Below are 21203 nucleotides of genomic sequence, written 5' to 3' on the forward strand. Positions count from 1 at the left end.
TACACTCTCTTATCCGCGCGATATACCGGGCGTCGCAATACGTTCAGGTATGATTGGACATTAAAAATGTTAATGTAAAACTGGATGATTTTTCTTGCTTACATCAACGATTTCTCGGGTATTCCGATATCGATAAATAATAACGCATAAAGAATATAAACCTGATTTTGTCAAAATACTAATTTTTGAATATGATATGCACTTGAATATATGCTTTTTGATATGCACTTGAATGTATGCACATATGTGTGTGCACTTTATAAAATGATGTGCACACACAATGATAATTTCTGATAAGAATACTGAAACATATTCAAAATGGTTCACTTTACATAGACATATTAAATAGCTGTTTGTCAGCGCGAAAAAATATTAGATATATTAAAATTTGCTTTTATATGGCAAAATGCAATGCAAATGTGTAATAATTACAAAAAATCTATTACTTACAGACATATTTTTAAAGAGAATTCAAAGTGATAAAATATTATTTATTTATTCTTTGAAAGAAAGATTTCAATGTGTCCTAGACGTATCATATGCATGATATACTTATGATGTACACTTTTATGTTATATTTACAAAAATTACAATTTTTAACATATTTATGGTACAAAAATAAGATATCATATAAAGGTAGCAAATTAGTAACACACGTTCAATTAGTATAAAAAATAAAGTTTTGTCATTTCTACGACGTAATTACAAACATCATTTTCTAAAACAGTCTTTAGATTTGTCAAGTTGTGATCGGTTGAAGTCAATTGACGCGTGCCTTTTTTTGGTTTCTCTCATGATCATCGTTGTTCATCGTTCTGATCGACCGCTTTGACCATTGCAGAAAAAATTCCATTCTGTCGTTGCATTAAATCTGCCGGTGAGCCCTCCTCGCTGATTTTGCCTTCATCAAAAACAATGATGCGATCGCAATCTAACAAAGCCGCCGCTCGATGCTGCGCAAAAATTAGTTCCATTAAGATCTTATCTCTATCTATTCTGACGAGATTAAGTTTGAGATATTAATGTTAAAATTTTAGAAAATGTGTTGAGAAAAACTTTCTCTTCGCTGCTTTTAATCATTTCATCTAATCTTATTTTCAGTCTTTTCTATTTCTATTGGCATAAAATTACCAGTTACTATCAGATTTAAAAAATAGAAATACGTTTAATTAATATTAATATATTGCAAAAACATTAGATAAAAATACGAAAAAATACAAATTTATGCGTAAATTGACAATTTAAAAGATAACTTAAATATAGCGTACATCTAATTTCTAATCGATCGACTAACTTGACCGATTTTAGCAATCAGAAAGAGATTGACAATCGACTTAATTGTGGTTAAAGTTTAATCGGTTTATTTGGAAAAACCGATTATTCATTGGGAAAAATACATATCCAATTTATAAAAATTTACTAACCGCGATAGTGATAACAGTTTTATTCTCGAAGGCAATGGCAGCTGCTTTTAGAAGTGATTTTTCAGTTGCTATGTCAAGCGCGCTAGTCGCTTCGTCAAACACAATGATATTCGATCGTTGAAGAATCGCGCGTGCCATGCAAAGAAGTTGCAGCTGACCGGCTGAAAAGTTTTCACCACCTTCTCGTACTTCAAGGTCTATATAATAATTAGTTGCAATTAAATTAGCTTATTATTTTATATATTTTTTGCTACATGTATATAAAGTGTCACACAATTTGCGATTTTATTTTCCAGATTATCCGAGGAAATTGGAGTCGTTTTTAGAAAAAATGTCTAAATCATTTATCGTAGCTTTCAAATTTGGAACATCATATATTTTATTGAATTTTATATTAAAATTTTATTAAAATAAAGTCTAGTCTAAAATTCTAAGTCTAAAATTAATTAAAAAACATGATTCTATTATCTATTTTTTTTTTTATATATCTAGTTTGCGAAAAGTCCTTTTTTCAATTACCCGAAAACTTTCGCCTCAATATTTTGGCTAATGCAAGGAAAGTTTGACTCCAAATTCATCAGAAAATCTTTCACTAATATTAATGTCGCTAGTTGTTTATGTAAGACACCTTGTATATTAATATATTATAATGCATTATTACGTACTCAATCCTTCGGGATGCGAAGCTACGACGTCCTTGATTTGAGAAAGCTCCAAAGCTCGCCAGATGTCCTGGTCTTCGTGTTGCGAAAGTGGATCCAAATTTTCTCTATAAAAAATAAATAAATAAAATAAAATATCATTATGGAATAAACATATTAAATTCGCAAAGGATACATTTGCAAATTTTGAACTGTACCAAGGACTGAATATTTTGCAATAATACAAGATTTACGATTACGGCTCACACACCTAATTGTGCCGCTAAACATTATTGCATCTTGCGGTATGGCCGATAACCGCGATCGTAATTTTCGAAGAGGCACTTGCCGGATATCGATTCCGTCTAACAAAATACGTCCTTGACTAATCTCGATCAATTGGAAGAGAGCCATCACAGTAGACGATTTGCCGCTACCGGTTCTTCCACAAATACCCAGCTATAAATATTGTGCATAATATATCTTTATCGCGTGTTCAGATAAAGAAGATCGCTTTTATCTTTAATAGCCTTTCTTATTTTATTATTTTTGTTTCATTTATATTATGTTTTTTTTTTTTTTAATTATTATTTATTTTATTAGCTATAGATTACCTTTTGCCCGGGAGATATTTTTAAAGAGAGATCTGTGATCACTGGATTTCTCTCTGCATCGTAGCGAAGAGAAACGTTCTCGAAAACGATTTCGCCCTTATTGGGCCAGTCATCGGCCACTTGTAAATCTAAAAGTTAGATAAAATCGATGCATGTACGATAAGAAAGATAACGAAAGCATGACAGAGCATTATATCTCTTGAATACGTGTGAAGAATGCTTTCACATTATTCAGTATTTCGTGCTTCATATTCTCGGTGTCGCGCAAATAAAGAGCGGTTTCCGGAAGTTGATTAATCGCTAAATCGCAGATATTGATTGATATTTAAATTCACGTCATTTCAGATGTACGATAACGTAAGGTGAAAGATTATCGCGGGATCTGCGGATATAAGCCAATTGATATTTCACTCAAAAAAATATTTCGCTGATGTAGTTAGATTTCTAGATATCGCAACAAGAATGTATCGCTATTTTTCGTATCTGTGAAAACATTGTTTGTCACATATAGAATTTATAGCAGTAATGTTCTAGCAATAGCTTCTGAAAAATTTAGGTACCATTGCTAAATGTTATTCATTGCATGATCTAACACGTGATTGATCTTATATAGATAGGCGCTTTAGAGAAACTTTCTTTTTTAAGTTCACAAACAATACAGATATACATATATTCTGTTTCTGTCATCTAAACTGATTAAGTAATTACATATGCAATATCACAACAGTTGCTAATCATTTATCTGTTTTAGTTAATTTTTTACACCTAGAAAATTTTAGCTATTATTGCAAGATCATTTTTTTGAGTGTTAATGACACGGTTCTTAAAACGGGAAATTATCACTTGTTTATTAGATCTGAGTTTGCACCCGTCACGAATTCAAAATTATGTAAGAATATCACAGACAAATTTCGTTTATCGATATTCATTAATATCGATAATATGCATGTTATGAATTTTTCTCTCTTTTCTTTTCTTTACAAGTATATTATTACAGTCAAGTTGCCGCGATGCATATTTTGAAATTGGGAAATATACTAAAAAAAAAAAAAATTAAACGCCAATGACGTATAGATTTTTGCAAATTATTAATAAAATTTTGAATAAATAAGAATAGTTACCGTTTTCGTGATAGTTTTCCGGTTGCATGTTTCTGTATGCAGAAATTCGGGCTACACTTCCCATATACATTTCGATTTCTGCGGTAAACTTGACCACCCAGTTCAAGTATATCGGTACTAAGAGAGTGTAATTGATCGCCAGGCCTACTAGAGCGGGTGTGACGCGGCTTGGGTACAATTCCGCAGAGAGTAAGGCCGTAAAAATAGCCGTTACCACAATAACAGCGCCCAGATAATCCTAAAATTATTTACAAAATAATAATTAGTTAAGAAATAATTAAAAAGTTTCATTAAAATTGAAGAGCTTGACACTCGTATCGATACACTCTATGACACAACTACTTATTTATTATTATTTACAACAAAATTATATGATAAAATAATCCTTTAACACTGATCGCAATTGTGAAACTTTTAAAAATTAAATATTCTTGCTCGTTATTTGTACCAATGCGATGCCGAGCCATCTGCTGCTGGTGTTCAGTATGAGAAACGCGTTGGTGTTTATGTCAAGGCGCCTCATTGTTTCCTCCATAAAACGATTTTCTTGCTTGAATGCTCTCAGCGTCGGAAGACCCGATAAAGTTTCTAAGAAATGCGCTGCTACCGGTCCTCTTGTGCTTCAAACGACATTTAATTATTTATGCATTTTGGCGAGAAGTAAAACAGATGCTAAGACAAAGGAAGCTTAATGAATAACTTTCAGTTGAAACAAAGGAACCTATTAGTTTATAAATTATTTATAGCTATACGTGTTGCTTTGTTCGTACTATTTTTTGGGATAATTATATTGATTGTTAATTATCATTTATTTGAGAGCGTGTAATTATATAGCACTCGTATATTAATTAGAATTTTTATTTTTTTCTATTTCAAATTTTTATTAATTTTTTTTTTTTGAAACATTTGTTTGGAATAGTTATTTATACCTGCCGTCTAGCCGTTGCAATTGTCTGGCACTCCGTCTATAGAATCTTTGTAGCACGTAATAAGCGCAGCTGGTTGGCACGGCGGCGATCAAGAACCAGGGTGAAATAATAACATTGACGATCATCGCCGAGCCACAAAGTAGCACAAAAGACGTCAGTCTTTTGATCGACGTAGATATTTTCTTAAGAAACGGAAAAATAACTTACGCTTATTTAAAAACAGCCTTATATATTCCTTAATTATTTCCGATGATATTCGAATTATAGCATTTAATTATCTGAGTCGATATACGATATCGTCGACTCTTAAATTACGCTAGCCAATTATTATCATTCTTATCATAGTACATTTTAGAGATCAATTGTTATATACCTTATCTATGACACCCATATCGGCACTGAACCTGTTCAGAATTTTCCCGATGGGATTGCAATCGAAGAATGAGATGGGCGCGCGAAGAAGTCCGGAGACGGCTTCCCGGTGTAATTTCCGCCGCGCTCTGGCACCTGCCCACTGGCCTGCTACATTGTACAGGAATGATAGAAAGATAGAACCTACGGATATGATGATGTACACCTTGAAGTACGACACCGTCTGAAAAAAGATTCGCAAACCATTCAGTTAAATGTCTTTCTTTTTTCATCTTAAGAATAATTTTCCCTCAGTTTTCAGCTTAATTGTAATAATTTACAGTTAATCTGATTTTTATTTTGACGCAGACTTGGTTTAAGATTATTATTTTCTTAATTATCAATTGTTGGATGAGAATCGAATATCTATTTACGTCTTGGCGTTCGTCCATTGACGAATAAACGCTTTGATCAGTCCAACGACTCAACCAGAGATCGGTATACACGCGAAGGATTTGATAGGCCAGTGCCGCTATGACGTAAACTAGTCCTGGTATCCATCCACCAGCTTTTGGATACTCCATCCAAATCATTCTGGTGACTATCCCGCTTTTATCGTCGGCCTCGAATTCACTTTGTTCATCCGTGTCGTCCAGAGCTGAGAGAAGTTCAAAGATTAAATCGGATACCCAAATCTTAAGATATAAAAAAAAAAAACATATAAAAATGATTTATTATGTACAATAATTATAACTCTCTTCCACATCATCCATATCGTCGGTGATTCGCGAATCTATTGATAATAATTTCACCGGAAAATGATCGCTCTCTTGGTGCTGGCTTATCCTGAAAATAAGAGAAAACAGAATACGTCAGTTGCTTAATTAAAATTCTCTTTTATTGTAATTAATATTTTTATTCTAATTACTTGCTAGAACCGGACATCAGCCGACGTAGAACACTTGTTTCTCTGTTTATCGCCGTTTCTTCCGGATACCTGAAGTTTATCACTTTTTTTATTTTCTCAATAGCCCGTATTATAATAGTAATAATAATAATAGTAGATTACAAAGAAAAAGTTTGAAGTGCAAAAAGAAAATGTGAAACCTTGTGGAGAAGAATTGTTTCAATATATTGTTGGGCTGTCCGTTGTTGTAAGTGTTGTTTCTTTTTCTGCACAAAAGTCAAATGCAAAATATAAATCTAAATCTTTTCAGTTCTCTACGAATCAATATTTTAACAATATATCCGCGTATTTTACGCTAATTATTTATTTCATAATTGCAAACGTATTTAACGTTAATGGCGGAAAACTTGCGATAACTGACGATATTTTGATTGTGAGAAAAAATCAATTTGTTCAAAAAATTTATTAGTGATAGTAGGTTATCAGATTTATTACACTTTGTGTGTAAAATGTAAAAATAATATTTTCTCGAAATTCGTACCTCGGTAACACATGTTGATTCTCGAGAATAATTGGCGTACTATTCTGTCGAAGAACCAACGGCGGTCGCTTTTGTGGTTGAAGGCTTGTTGATCTGATAGTTTCGCGATACGTTTTCGATCGTTTCCTATCAATGCTCCATTCTTCTGTCGGCACCGGAAGGTCCGTGAGATCGTGACTCAAATATCTTGATCCAGATAAAGTCGTTCGGTGCAATCTTAAGGGTACAAATACTGGCGGACTCTGAAAAAGTCACGAAAATATATTATCGGTGCTATAACGTTATTTAACTTTCCAATATCTCAAACAAGGAGAAACGATATTTGTGTGCGTTTTGTTCTCAATGAAATTATAAGTGCTAAACAATTAATTTCATATTTTTTAATAAATATATTTAATTCGTTACATTATTTTATAAAAATGTTAAACATTATTAAAATATTGTTAATATACTTTTTCACTTACCACATGAGAATCGCGATCGAAGATCCACGAGCCGTCGCTAGCGTGTCTGTTTTTTACATTGATTCCAATTTTAGAGACTAATCTGATCAAGGACCATCTATCTTTGGCGGTTCGTTGAGAGTGATTTTCGTTCTCTCGTCTTGAATACGCGATTCGCCACTCCTCTGCTAATTCAGGATCCATATCCTCAATGCTGGATTTTGTTCCGACGGCGCGCACTCGACAGTCCTCCATAACAATCACCTTGAAAAAGAAGAATGTGTATAACATGCATACATAAAAGATAAAAGATAAAATCAAAGGTTCTTCTATTGAAAAAAAAATAGATTGGAAAGCTATTCTATCAAAAGAAGATAGATTCGAAAAATATTGAATGATTTAAACAGAATAAATAGTGAATAATATATAAAAATAATTATAAGATTAGAAATTAGTTATTCATTAAATATCAATCTTACAGAGAGCATAAAATAAAGTATAGCATATGTTTTTATTCGTGCAAAATATCGTTAAAAAAATCATGAAACCTGATGAGCAGCCGATAACAATTCCAGTCTGTGAGTGACCATAATCACTGTTCGGCCACTTCGCAATAGAAGCTTCCTCACGCCATGATCGAAAATCTGTCGACCCACATGGTGATCTAACGCTGACAGTGGATCATCCTGCGAGCAATTTTTAATTGAACCTTTTATGCGAAAAACTTTGCGTTAAATTTGTTACGTCCTCACCTGTTTGAGTGAGGAAATTTCGGATTAGGGTTTGGACGGCTGCAACAGCGGAATATATTGTAAATTACTCACAGATTAGGAATAGAGGAGGTGACTTTGCGAGTTGAACGATTCTGTTTCGGCTCAAATCAGGTCAACCATAAGGATCGCTATTACTCCATTTCTGAGCAAATTGTTTTCAAGATTCCTTTTTTTGGTCAAGAAATATCTAACTACTTTCATCAAGAGCGGAATCGCGTGCGATTTTCAAGGGAATAAAGAAACGTGAGGTCTTATTAATAAACAATTAAATACATTTTTAGAAAAAAAAAATTTAATTCTACGATACTAAACTTAAAAGTACATGGTTTATCTCTTTTACAAAAGACGAGCTAGATAAAGAATATTTAAAAAAATGTTTTGGTTAATGATATTAAGGTTATAATTCATGATTGAATTTTCTCTTTTACAATTTGTGAGGCTGAATAAAATACAAAATAAAAATGTTTTAGTTATTGATTTTTAGATTATAATTTATAGGTACTTATATGTCTGTGTGTGTGTGTATGCATATTAGGAGAAGAAAGAAAGCTGTGTTGGATTAAAAGTCGAAAGCGTGAGTAAAGTGAGGGGATCGAGAGAGGGTTTGTCGGCCTTCCTCAGGAATGAAGGGGTTCGGGAGTGAAATATTCGGGAAGGACACGGTCTCTGAATTCTCTGAGATATTGTGAAATTGTACTTTAGATGGGAAAAAGGGGAAAATTCGTTAGGTGAATTATTGGTGGCATGACTCGGAGTTGTCAGTAGCATGTTGGAATTTAGGTTTCGAGACCAGGTCAAATATTATTAAAGTAGGAGACGACGCGGGAGGGAATGTCGGCGAGTATGAAGGAGATGGATATTCAGGATTTGATAAAGAGATGATTTATGTTCAGGTTCATACATCGTGGAGTAACTGGGAGCGATGTGAGGGATGTGCCATAAGTGCGTTTATATCGGGAGGAAAGAAATTTCTATTCAGGATGTTCGCATCGTTATTGTTATCAAGAGGAGAAATGGGGGTGCGAACGTTTGGATTTACTTGATTATTTAAATTTGATTGCGTCGCGACGGACTCTTGGAAGGTATAATAATTATTTAGAATTTGCTGGATAATACGAGTATCGGGATTACTATATGTAGGCTGAGAAGAGTTATTTGTATGAGTGGTGGCTAGTTTACGAGTGCGACTCAAGACTCAAAGAGCTCGTGGACTCGCTCGAAACAAATTCGAAATAGAGATCGGAATTTAGGTTAAAATTAAATAGAGTTGTTGCAGAATTTTAAGAAAGAAGGAAAGAGAACTCGAGAGAGCGTGAGAGATGATATGGAAAATGCGCCTATTCATCTCGAGTCAGGAAAAGACAGAGGCTAATTTTAGGACTTACTACTTGTTGCCTTGAGGCTGTGCCTGCCAAATTTCAAGGGTGATCCCTTGGGAGCACCAAGGCGTATCTTTGTAACGGTAGTAGAAAGGTCCTTGATTCCGTAGTGCATCAGAGAGAGACACTATACTGAAGCGAATAGCTTGTAACTCGCGAGCCGACCGAAAGTATTTGCCGTTATTGTCGACCATTCGTGGGAAAGTTGTGCAAAGGAAAGATCGTGCGGGACGTAACAGGTAGTTGTTTAAGAGAAAACCCGATTCGTCATCATGCGTCGAATTTTTTTTGGACATCGGGAAGTATCGATTTATTATATTCTTCCGGTGATCGTAATCCTTTTCCCAAACGGAGTATAAACTGCAGAGCAATTTATCTTTATGGATTTATTACTTCCGCTCTTGGGAATTTTTCAGTCGCGAGTGGATTATATTTTCCTTGCGCAAATTTGGCGGTTTATCCGCGAGAAAGTTGCGTAAAGGAAAGAATCAGGATGCAGGACGTAACAAATTCGTGAAATAAAATACGCAAACAGACCAAAATAACGACGTCGGCGTCACTGTAAAGGGCTCGGGCTATGGTGACTCGTTGCTTTTGCCCGCCACTTAAATTGATACCCCGCTCGCCGATCCTGATCAGATCCCGACCGGGAAGCATCTCCACGTCCTGCTGCAGAGCGCATGCACGCAGCACGTTGCGATACCTTCGTGATCGATATGCCGCGCCGAAGAGAATATTGTCTCGCAGAGTCGCGTTCTGGAGCCACGGCCGTTGCGCCACGTATGCGATCTTCAGCCCCCTGATAAGACGCATATTTTTAGCCGATAACGTACATTTCGATCACAATGATTCTAAAAATTGAAATTAATCTTTGTTATAATTACTTGGTCCATTCGACGCTTCCGCTTATTCTCTGAATTTCTCCCAAGAGTGCCAGTAATAGCGAGGTCTTCCCACTTCCGGTTTTCCCCACTATTAATGTCAGTTGTCCTGAAATGATCGAAATAAAATTCTTTAGCAATTAGATGATTTATTGTAAACTTTTATGCGCGCGAAAATGTTGCGTTGTTCACCTCGCGGGAAATCAAGAGCGTCGATCATCAACGTATTTTCGTCGGATCCCCAAGCAAAGATACTTGATGTGATTTGAAGAACAGATTCCGGAATTTCCGGATCTTTCTCGAACACCGTGTCAACCGACGAGTCAATCGCCAAATTGAATTCACGCAAAATATCCGATTGCGGATCCTCTTCGTCCTCCACAATGTTGTCCAACGAACCAAAAATTGTAACGCCGTTAATTGGTTCTACCTTAAAGGAAATAGCACGTTGCGTCGTGTCTGAATTCTCTCTTTATAAAATGTATTCGATGATTTTACAATTTTTCAATTTTAAAAAGCAATACGTGAAATACAATTTTTGACCAGAATTTAATCAGCAAATTAAGTCAAACATTTTTTTGTATAATTCGAAAAAAATATTTAGTCAGACATAATTAAATTGTTTATTCACTCACGTCATTGTCGCTGTACGAATTTGTCTTTGATAATGTATCGGTGGCCGATTTGCGATCGTGCGATTCGGGAAGGATGTTCACGATTTCTGGGAGTTGCAAAAACTCCTCCAGTCTCGTGGTAGAAATCTGGAAAGAGATATCGTACCGAGCTTAAGGAATTTCATCAAAAGCGTTATTCCTCACCATGGCGTTGATAATGATCGGCACTATCACCGGAAAGATGAAAAGCGGCACCGTCAGCTGCGAAAAGAGCGCGAGACTGGCAAAAACCTTCCCCGCGTCGAGATTTCGTTCCTCCAGCCAGAAATAAATTCCGAATGTGAAGAGAGTCATCAGCACGCAGGAGGCGTGCGTGAGGAAGTCTGCGATTAACACATATCTTTACTCAATTTTAAATTATTACAAGAATATAAGAATCGACAAATTATTAAAATATAAACGTCGCGAGAAAGCGACGTCTTCATATGTTACTTTTACGCACGATTTAAGCAGGAGAAGTTTGGAATTATTTACTTATGAGAGTCCAATATGCAGAATCCTTGTTCAGCAATTTTAATTCCTGATCTCGGGTGTTGCGTACGCGATCCTCAAAGACGTTCTCCCAGGCACGCAGCTTAATGAGACGCATTCCTTGAAGAATTTCATTAACCAGACGCAGGCGCGCATCGCTTTTCTCCTGAAAGTGTTTTGCGATTCGTATTATTCAATGAGAGATTGAATTATTATCAATTAAATATACGAAGCATGATCAATTATTATTGAAGTGATATATTACTTTGAGAAAGAGCAATATTAAAGAAGAAAATTGAAGAACAGCCGATTTTTTCGTACCGCTATGTATTTGGAATTTTCGGACATTCGTTTTCCGAGGACGAGCTGCATCGGCGTGACGATCAATATGCAGCAAATTGCTCCCATAATTGCACTGACGCCCAATTTCAAGTACAGTAGGAAGATGATAGCGGCAATCTGTACAGAAATCAAATTAGCACTGAAATAGATAAAATCATTCCGTATTAATTACGCGATAATCTTTTCTAAATCTAACTTTTCTATCGTCTAATTCTGATTTCTTTTTTTAAATCGCATGATAGAAACACGCACATGTTTGTTCAGATATCAAATTAGCTAAATCTCTTTACTTTCAACGGAATGGCCCAAATATAATGACCGATCCAGAAGAAGCTCATCACATTATACGCGTCTTCGGCCATGAGATTCGTCAGAGTTCCGATATCAGCTGCTTGCTGATGGCAATGTTGATCTTTCTCTTTGTCGGATGGCTTCTCTTCCTCGGAGATGCTCCAAGAAGACAGCCGAAGAGCTTTGTCGTAAATTAGTGCCTGAGCAAACCAATGAAATGCAAGTTTCAGCGCACCAAAATTGACAAAAGGAAGTAATTTCGAAATTAAATAAACAATAATTTTAAATCGTGACGAAATAATAAAGTACCTGAAGAGCCGTTCGCAAACGTATTCCTGCGACGCAGAGTACATGAGTGGACGCCTGGCTCATCGTGCTCTGCAAGATGCTCGCGAAAAAAACTACGAGACCCAGGAAATATCCATTTTTCAGAATTTGAGAAAATGTCATGGCTCCCTAAATAAAGACGATCTTTTTTAGATAGCTAAACGCATTATTGCAGCACTGAAAAATGGAACAAAGAAACAATGACGATACCTTCGGAGAGAAATATCCGCTCGATATCGTATCGTTCTGCAGATCCGATGCATAATCGATGATTTTGGAAATCGCCATGGGACCCACTAAAGTTGTAGCATCGCCGAAGAGCTTCAAGATACCACCTGCCGCGAAGGCCAGCCATATCCGCTTCCAGAAGCACTTCCATAAGGATAATTTCCGGTCGTGGCTTCGCAGCTAGGAATTTCATAACTCGACTTATTTAATTACATACATATATCTATAACAACATACACGCGCATCTACATATATGCGCGTCGAGCAACTACAATTGAAAGATCGATTGTTTCTTGTAGAAAAATAAAAAAAAAAAAAAAAAAAAAAAGAGGAAGCGTAAAGTCATTACCCTTTCGCTTTCATAAATGTCGCGGAAACGCTCGAACTGGTTCCTCGTGGCCTCCTCGTCCGGAAGTTGTCCAAGGTCGTGGAGTTCGAGCGGCGCGTGGTAGCCGCGCGACAGCAGGTCAGTCACCCAGTGGAAGGTGATTCTGCTGAGGAACGGCGAAGCGGCGTGCACGTACGCGCTCCGCGCGTTATCGGGCCTTCCGATGGCGTACTGCCTGCTCCTCTGCATCTAATAGCGTAAAAACACCGAAACGTCATCGCGGATATTTGCGTTAAGAAAACGAACTTGAGTGCGGAGTGAGAAAACGGACGACGCGATGTTTATACGCGGTTCGGTTTCGCGTAGGAGAAAAGTCGAGGGTAGTAAAACTTGCACTGATGTTGTTTGCTCTCGGCAACGAGCCGAGGAAGTCGTAAAAATGCAAAAGCGCAGTGGGAAAGGCATTTATGCATCTCTTCAGTGAGATGGAAAATTCGTCGAACCGGTATTTGCACGAGGGTGCTTCTTCACAAGTACTACCGGAGGCATTTTGAAAAGTTTTAACGACCGAGAAGGATAAAATAGGAACAGAGCCTCTATGTGGAGACAACATGGCCAGACCGTAGTGTTTTAAACCGCAATAGTTCCGCGCAACTTTATTTTTATCATTTAAATTGAAAGTTTAATCTGTTTATTTGAAATATAATTTAATTTTTCAAATAAGTTTAAAGAAATTTCTAAATTGGAAATAAAACGAACATTTTTATCATATTCTGTGCAATATTAATGCGTACTTTCATTAATATTTACTTCATCGAAAAGTTGATTAAAATATTTTGTGTGCGAAATATTCTAATTAACTAAGCTTAATAAATTCTTTCCGTTGATCTCTATTTAAGGAACACGAGTTCTAAAATTGGATTTATACATTATAACAAAATCTGAAAGTTTGCTTCGTCGAGTAGAATCTATTTTTGCAACCGTGCCAGCATATAACCGAACAAAAAGCGCTGTGTTAGCGCTCGATAAGCACGTCTCACCGGTGTATGATAATAACCATTATTGTTCAAACAAACACGTTAAATGTAAAACAAACATTTACGGTAGGAGTAACTGGGCATCGTTGATAAGAACGTAACTTTCTTGCGCTAGTTGTCAGCTTAAGTTACTCTTGTTGTTTATCGCTTAAGCATCTTTCGTGATCGAAATTCACACAGAGTGAGTCATACATTTTGAACAAACTGGGAAGAAGAATAAAAAGTATTATCTTCGAAAAGAAACCTGAAATCGCGAGGCGATCATGTGTCACGAAGCATCAATAGTCAACTTCTATTTTAAATTGAATTTTGGCATGTAAATTACAAAAGAATTTTATGTGAAGGCACGTTATCAATCACAAGCTACATTTGTGAACTAGGAAAAAAAAAACAATGTCGCAAAATCGGTCTGAGGTTCTATTTCGGTTTACAAATAATTGAACTCACCATACGATAAAGGGTATAAGAATCGATAACAGCCAGCAATCCGCAACAAGTGGCGGCGATCGCCGTTGTCGTGACACGTACGTGCTGAATGGACAGACCGAACCTGAAATACGCCTTGTTGTATTTTCCGAATTACTTTGCGCAAACGCAAAAAGACATACAATGCGAGAGCGTTTTAATGAAATTTGTGAGAAGTTATTATTGATAACATTTAATAAGTTATTGCCAATAATAATATTTAATATATACAAAATATATAAATAAAATTGCTGGTTTTCGATAAACAACATATTAATCACAAAACACGAAAGTGCACAAAACAATTTGCAAGAGTATATTTTATATTGCAATTATCGATAGCGTACCTGCATAAGTACAAAAGCTTCCATGTTCGTGAGAGGCCAATTATCGTAAATCCACCGCCCGACACGGCGGTACCGAAACCGTCTCTCATCTCGGTTTCGCGATGTAACACCCAACAGGATAGCACAGCAATCACTGTCAAGATCGACGAGAGTGAAACCGACGTCAGTATAGATTCGCATAGTTCCAATGAAAGAGTCGATAGTAGTAACATACAAAGTAAAGTCCTACTCGTGTGAAGTGGCAAGAGCGACTTAGATGACCTATTTAAGTGACAAATAATTTTATGTTAGTCTTTTACTAATCGAGTGCGTCTATTTTGTAATATAAATAGATATTCTTGTTCTTATTGGACAGTAAAATCTAAATTTGACACAAAATTTCGAATTTTAACCGTCGAATCCTTAATTTCTGATTCGTAGCTTGTTATTTTAAAATTATAACAGTCATTATTTGTAATAACTTTAACTGTTACAGTTTTCCTCAAAATTCCACAATTTTCCTCGTTCTATTAACTATTTTAATTTCTCAATAATACTCTTTATATGCTACTCATGAGTTAACTACGATGTTGTTACGCATATAAATGGGGCATAGCCGCTAAGCGGCATATAATGCAATTTATTATTGTTATAGTGATATTGGGTTCTTCAATGAAGCTAATAACTTTAATGAATCATCATTTATAGTCCTATTTATAGATTCAAAGGGCTTACATAGAGCTACACAAAGATTACACATAACTTACATAGCTTACGCATGTATAATGTAGATTATGATTTTAAAAGAGATTGCTGGCTACTCTTAGTACTTACAAATTTTACGATTCCGTAAATTTTATACTGAAAAAAGGAAAAATAGAAAATCTTATCATATTTAAGTTATACTTAAAATTTTTTTACATTTATGTAATCTTTGCTTTTTTGGAAAAAGTTTTTGTTTCTTTCATATTAAAAATGTCATACAAAAATGAGGAAAAATTTAGTTTTAACATTAAAATCTAATAAATGCTAAAGTTTTAATATTCTTCCTTTAGTTTTGTTTATCTATATATGAACTCTCACATTTAATATGCAAACAGTTTACATCCCGAGTTAATTCAGTATCAATCGTTAACAGTGTCGGTCGAACTTTTTACATAAGTCAAGGTAGCGGAATGTTGGTGGAATATCTCGTTATACGCGACATTTTGTAATCGCGTCAGGTATGCGGGTATATTACGTGTCCGACAGGTAAAGGAGCGTGCGATAAGTAGGGGGTTGGGCTTATGCGCGCGTCTTAACGAACCTGAATGGCCTCTGAGTCATTCCGCTCGCGATTTCCCCGAGCGAGTACATTGCAATCGTGATTAATGACATCACTGGTACCGACTTGTCTCGCATTTGTGGGTGTTCGACGTGTTGCGCAAGTTAAAAAGTACCAAATAAAATATCAGGTGGGCTGAAAACCGCCCCTGATATTTATGAAAATAAGTATGCGTGCGGGTCACCTGATCTATTCTCAGACTTGCTAAGAAAATACATAGCGGGTATTTAATATCTTTACCTCTTTCTTTATCAAGAAAAAATATTTATGGAAAATTTATTGAAGACTTTATTTTTACATTTATTTTTACGTTTATTCTATTTACATGTATAGCCTGTTATTGATTCCGCGAGCCATGTGCATCGGGTTAGCTAATTTGTAGATGTCTGGAACGACAAGCTGGAAACAAGCTCGCCTCTGATGAGTTCGATCGCGAGGTAGAAGTAAGCAATAAGTCTAATAATTTCTGAATTACTCTTCTTGCGAAATGCGGTACTTTATCTCGCGTACTGCGAAATTACAAGTAAACAGCGAAAATCATACGTTATGTATCTACGATTAGTCAGTGTGTGTTTTCGTTTGCACGTTTCCAGGAAAAAGCAGTAGCTTATTTGAGACGGAAATGCGAAAACATTTTGCATTTGAAACACCAGACGTTGCAATGAAATAAGGGAACAAAAATAAAAAATTATTTCTTGTTAAAAATAATGAATGTAAATTTCTATTAAATTCAATCGAACAAATTTGATTGATAAAAATAATAATAATAATTTAAGCTTTTCTAGAAATTATTATATTCAAGCGTAGTCGTGTCAAGAGATAATTAAAAAAAGAACTGAACTTCATAATTATTATATAAAGTGATTTATATGATAAATGGCTTCAAGACAATCAAAGTTAGATTAAGATTCCTCGAACGACGGTCGGCGATGCAAATCAGTGATCGCGCGTACACATAAGTGCATGTTTATCCTGGAATAAGAGAAGACCCGAGTTACAACCTGTTATAAATTATTCTGGTAATTAATACGAGACGCCTCTCTCTCTCTCTCTCTCTCTCTCTCTCTCTCTATGTACGAACGCATGCCGGTATTCCGTTTCATTAATTGCTCACGCGTAATAAAAACACTCGCGGTGTCGATGGAATACGCCGATCGCGATTAACGGGATGGCTGCATCCGCATGCGGTTAATTTGTCACAATTTTAGAAACACACGCGTATTATTATAATTGCCGAGTAAAGTCCGAAATTTTTAATGATTGCGGATGAGCATTAAAATGTAATATTGTTAGCAAAAATTTTAATTAAAATGTTTTCGTTTTATAACGGTAAAAGAATATTACAAATCGCATAATTAACGATAATGATAATTTAGCTTTATAATACTTTATATTAAAATATTAAAATGGATTCATACATTTATGCATTAAAATATTTTAATTGAACAAAATCAGAGATTTGACGATTAGTTCTTCGAAAAAATTATTTTAAAAAATGTTGAATTTATAATTGTGAAGAATATTAACATGCGGTATATATAAATGTGAACATTTGCAAAAAGAATGCGTTTACGCTGCTGATTAGCTAGGCGCCATTTGCGTTGTATTTTGCAAAACAAGATATTGAAAGACATTGCAAAATTTCGAAGAAATTTATCGACTTGCAATCTGTTGCTTCTACGAAACATGAAACTGTGTACAATAGTGCAGCTTCAGCGTGTGAAAATAATCAATGTGCTTTTTCGAGAAACGTCTCATTAATCAATCATTCTATCAGTAAACACGAGACGAGTAGAAAGGAGTGGAAAAATTAAACTTTAAGGACGATGATAAGAGAAACTGTGAACAACGTTGACAGTGCATAATATATTCTCAACAATAATTTTCAATTGACTTTTAAATGATCACTATTTATTTAGCAAAATTAAATTAATATTATATGCCCGATTGTTCTTATACTGAGCTAATAACATAACATTTCACTCGGTAAAATTGTCATAGATAATTATTGCATAAGTCAGAAAGATGACAAGCATGATGCGTTCCAGATATTGATTCAAAGATGACGCATATAATTACCGGCGGCTTAAGGCATCTCGAGGTGTCAAGTGGAGCGAATGAGAGAAACGTGACTCCCGTTTGAATCATTAGAAACATCCCCAAACGAATAAAGCACATTTCGCCTAATTGAGACTTACTGTAATTAAACCCGGGTAATCCCGAAAGTTCTCGCGTTCCATTTAAGTAACATCTGTACCAGATGTTCTGTTACGGTACGCTGGCACGTGAGAAACTTTGTATTTCTAGTCAGCAAGTATAATGTAGCAGTAGTAAGAACGCATTAATATTTCATGTTCCTCTCGTTTTACACCGATGCACAACTGTGCCGCGACATTATTGAGTTATATTCATATTCACGCAACAAATTGGACGAACTGTATTACGAATTGTATCGTAAATTAATTTCCGAATTCCGAATTAAGGTCGGGAATATTGAATTTATGCATTATGTTACACACTGAAGCGTCAATTTGTTCAAAAATATTTTAGTTGCAATATCATATCGAGTTCGAAGACTCTCTTTCAAAAATGACATCATATCTTGTGCCAATAAATTTTCGATATAAAAAAAACATTATAATTATTACAAATTAGCATCGGTTGAAATGCAGTGTCACTTTTTTTCAACTTACTTTTTGCCCGTGCCGCATCGGTACTTGAAAACTAAAAGCGCGGCTATGAGCGTTGTGAAAATAGGAACAAAGATGTTCATCAATTCGATGAGGCACTCGGCTGTTGATTGATTATCATTTTCCGACATCCGTAACACTGTGCCATTCTCGGCTCGCCAGGACCAAATGACCCGTCTCGCGGGTCTCGGCAGTAAACGCAGAAATTTGTATTGTTTGCAGAAATCCATTTTGACCGCATGCGTACGGTGCCTTCGATAATCTTAACACGAGATATCATTTATGACTCGCTAACTGCTTAATCTGAAAAATTGAATACTTATATTATTTGATTGATTAGATATATTATCATGAAAAAAATCAATGTTTAATTAATTATGTACATATAAAATGTTCCATAATTCGCACATGGTTTTTTAATGATAAATATGTTAATTAATTTTGAAAACAAGTTTTCGCTTAGCAAAAATATCGAAGGAAGTTTGTTGTATTTTTCCAAGTTTCTCAATATTATATATTTTTACAACTAATTGTAAGCTTTAAATTGAGATTTTGATAAAATAGAGTTTGTACATGAAATTAGCTAAAAAATATAGCTTTGTTTTGTTTCTTTTGAAGAATAAAAAAAGTTATTTTTGTTCAATTGTTTATAATTCAAAAATTTTTTATGCCTCAACCTTTTTGAGGAAAAACTGATTTGAAAAATTTGTTATTAAAATATTTCATAAATTCTGTATAAAAAGAATGATATATATATATATATGTATTTCTATGATAAAAGTATATCTCGATACATTTATTAACTGGAATAAATTGGGCTGAAATGTTCGTAAATTGACATAAATTATGCGCTAATTTCCGCATTACTGAATATTGGAGATCGTTTATTTTCATGTTACTTTTATATTGACGTCATGGTAATACCATTCACAAATTAGATCTGCCTTTCGTTCGGGAAATTCCGTACAATCACGTGGCCCGTATTTTCGTTTAGCGCTTTGCGTCTTCTAAAAATACACCGGGAACGTTGAATAACTTTCGATATCCGATAACGCGAGCGCGTGTGCTAATAATTACACAAAACTTCATAATTCATTTGCTATTATCGAGATGAAACTTAAGAAGGTCAGGGATAAGATCAATAAGACGATAAAATTAAACGAAGTTTTACGTGAGTTTGCAACGTACGGAATATGTTTGAAAATATCTTATCTTACTCGCAATTTTTCTTAAACTCGTGAAGAGAGAATCGTAAGGAATTATTTCTCGAAATCATTTCAGAGCAAAGAGTTATTTCTTGCGATGTTATTATGCGAAAATATACATATAGATAGGCTATTACTAAGAAATCCCTGCTGCGTTGATGACCTCTTAAACTCGACCCACAGAGTTAATTGCTTAAATTAACAGAGTTCTGTCATACAACTCGAAATTGTATCATCAAGATGTATTATATGAGATATTTTAATTATATCCCAAACAAATATCCAACGATATAAAAAAAAACTCGCCCGTGAAAAATTAATTTTGAATTAGGAAAAATTAGGATAAATCACATAAATATATTTCTTTAAAATCTTAAATATATTTTTTAAGAAAAAAGTATATTCCTTAAAAAAATTTTTAATATCTTCTTATTGATATCCGATAAATTCCCGAGAGAAATTCTCGAGGCAAGATTGAAAAATTTATTTCCCACAGAAGCGACGTTTTATGTGAATATTTCAGAGTTCTATTATATATGACTTCATGAATTATATCATTGAATATAATGTGTTTCTCTCATGTTTTATTTATTTTTGGACAGAAACAAAACAATGTTTTGTTTATATTCTGACATCAATGAAATATGTTCTAATAATCGTTGAAATTTCTGAACGCAAAGGTTCAAGGCAGACATTGCGTTAACGATGTCTTACGCCTTCGTAATAATCAATCTTTATTGGAAGAAGGAAAATCAGTTATGTCACTAACGAAGGCAGGCATGTCTTCAAATTTCAATGTCGTATCGTATCGTGTTTCGTATGTGTTGTCGCTTTCAATATAATTTGTCGCAAATAACTACGCGTAACGCTGACGTGTTTGCAAATCAAGATATTATACCATTTTTCAAAACGTTGAATATTAAGGTGCTATGCCATTTGAATATTCAACTCTGTGATAATAAATGAATTACATAAACGACGATGATATTGCAAATCTTACGCGAGAGAAATGTTAACTGTTGCGTTACAACATTCTAGACTTACTTACCAATGAATCGGATCAACTTATTAATTACCAACAATCCGTTTGCTCCATTGTATTCATAAACGTGGCAGCTCGATAATTATTCTGCAGTTATTACGATTTTAAATCACGATGCATTCTCGCTTTTCGGATGCATACAGGAAACTGAAGCACTCGATCAGCCGATGCATGCCGACAATCGCCACGTGCGCGGCACTGACAAGTGGCCCATGAGCCACGTCCTCCCTCACCAATGGTTCACGGTCTACTGAGATGAGAACCGAACAGAATGCCAATGGCAATTCCATGTGTACGGTGAGTCACTGATGAAATAGAGGATTCCGCGCGGTTGCCGCGCAACACTGAAGCCGGCATATAATTTCGCCGAAAGAAAATTTCAATATAATAGATATACTAAGGCTGATTCCTTGTGTGATGTGCGCAATTTCTCTATCGTGCGTGACATT

The 21203-nt window shown here is 35.1% G+C and overlaps 1 protein-coding gene across 4 annotated transcripts; it reads right to left on the reverse strand.

Annotated features, from left to right (window-relative positions):
• Positions 1 to 480: 480 nt before the first annotated feature.
• Positions 481 to 21203, reverse strand: Sur (Sulfonylurea receptor). Of its 4 annotated transcripts, XM_012369909.2 has the most exons (31): positions 20761 to 21181; positions 18511 to 18810; positions 14515 to 14775; positions 14150 to 14252; positions 12687 to 12914; positions 12320 to 12517; positions 12092 to 12238; positions 11782 to 11982; positions 11471 to 11608; positions 11153 to 11315; positions 10823 to 11001; positions 10640 to 10765; positions 10197 to 10434; positions 10008 to 10113; positions 9661 to 9922; positions 7520 to 7657; positions 6993 to 7235; positions 6529 to 6770; positions 6188 to 6253; positions 6009 to 6077; positions 5823 to 5926; positions 5515 to 5738; positions 5103 to 5324; positions 4730 to 4911; positions 4249 to 4420; positions 3801 to 4038; positions 2680 to 2807; positions 2337 to 2524; positions 2090 to 2193; positions 1425 to 1621; positions 481 to 953 (listed from the first exon to the last, which is right to left on the reverse strand). In XM_012369909.2, exons 2-31 carry the CDS (start codon positions 18735 to 18737, stop codon positions 798 to 800), a joined length of 5250 nt encoding a protein of 1749 aa, XP_012225332.2. In that variant the 5' UTR covers positions 18738 to 18810; positions 20761 to 21181; the 3' UTR covers positions 481 to 797. The 4 variants fall into 4 exon arrangements, with proteins under 4 accessions (XP_012225332.2, XP_067206473.1, XP_067206475.1 ...); XM_067350372.1 differs by lacking the exons at positions 14150 to 14252; positions 14515 to 14775; positions 20761 to 21181 and having other exon boundaries at positions 18511 to 18669; XM_067350374.1 differs by lacking the exons at positions 481 to 953; positions 2337 to 2524; positions 2680 to 2807 and having other exon boundaries at positions 1479 to 1621; positions 20761 to 21199.

Source organism: Linepithema humile, chromosome 2, assembly GCF_040581485.1.
Source record: "Linepithema humile isolate Giens D197 chromosome 2, Lhum_UNIL_v1.0, whole genome shotgun sequence".
In the NCBI taxonomy this organism is placed as follows: domain Eukaryota; kingdom Metazoa; phylum Arthropoda; class Insecta; order Hymenoptera; family Formicidae; genus Linepithema; species Linepithema humile.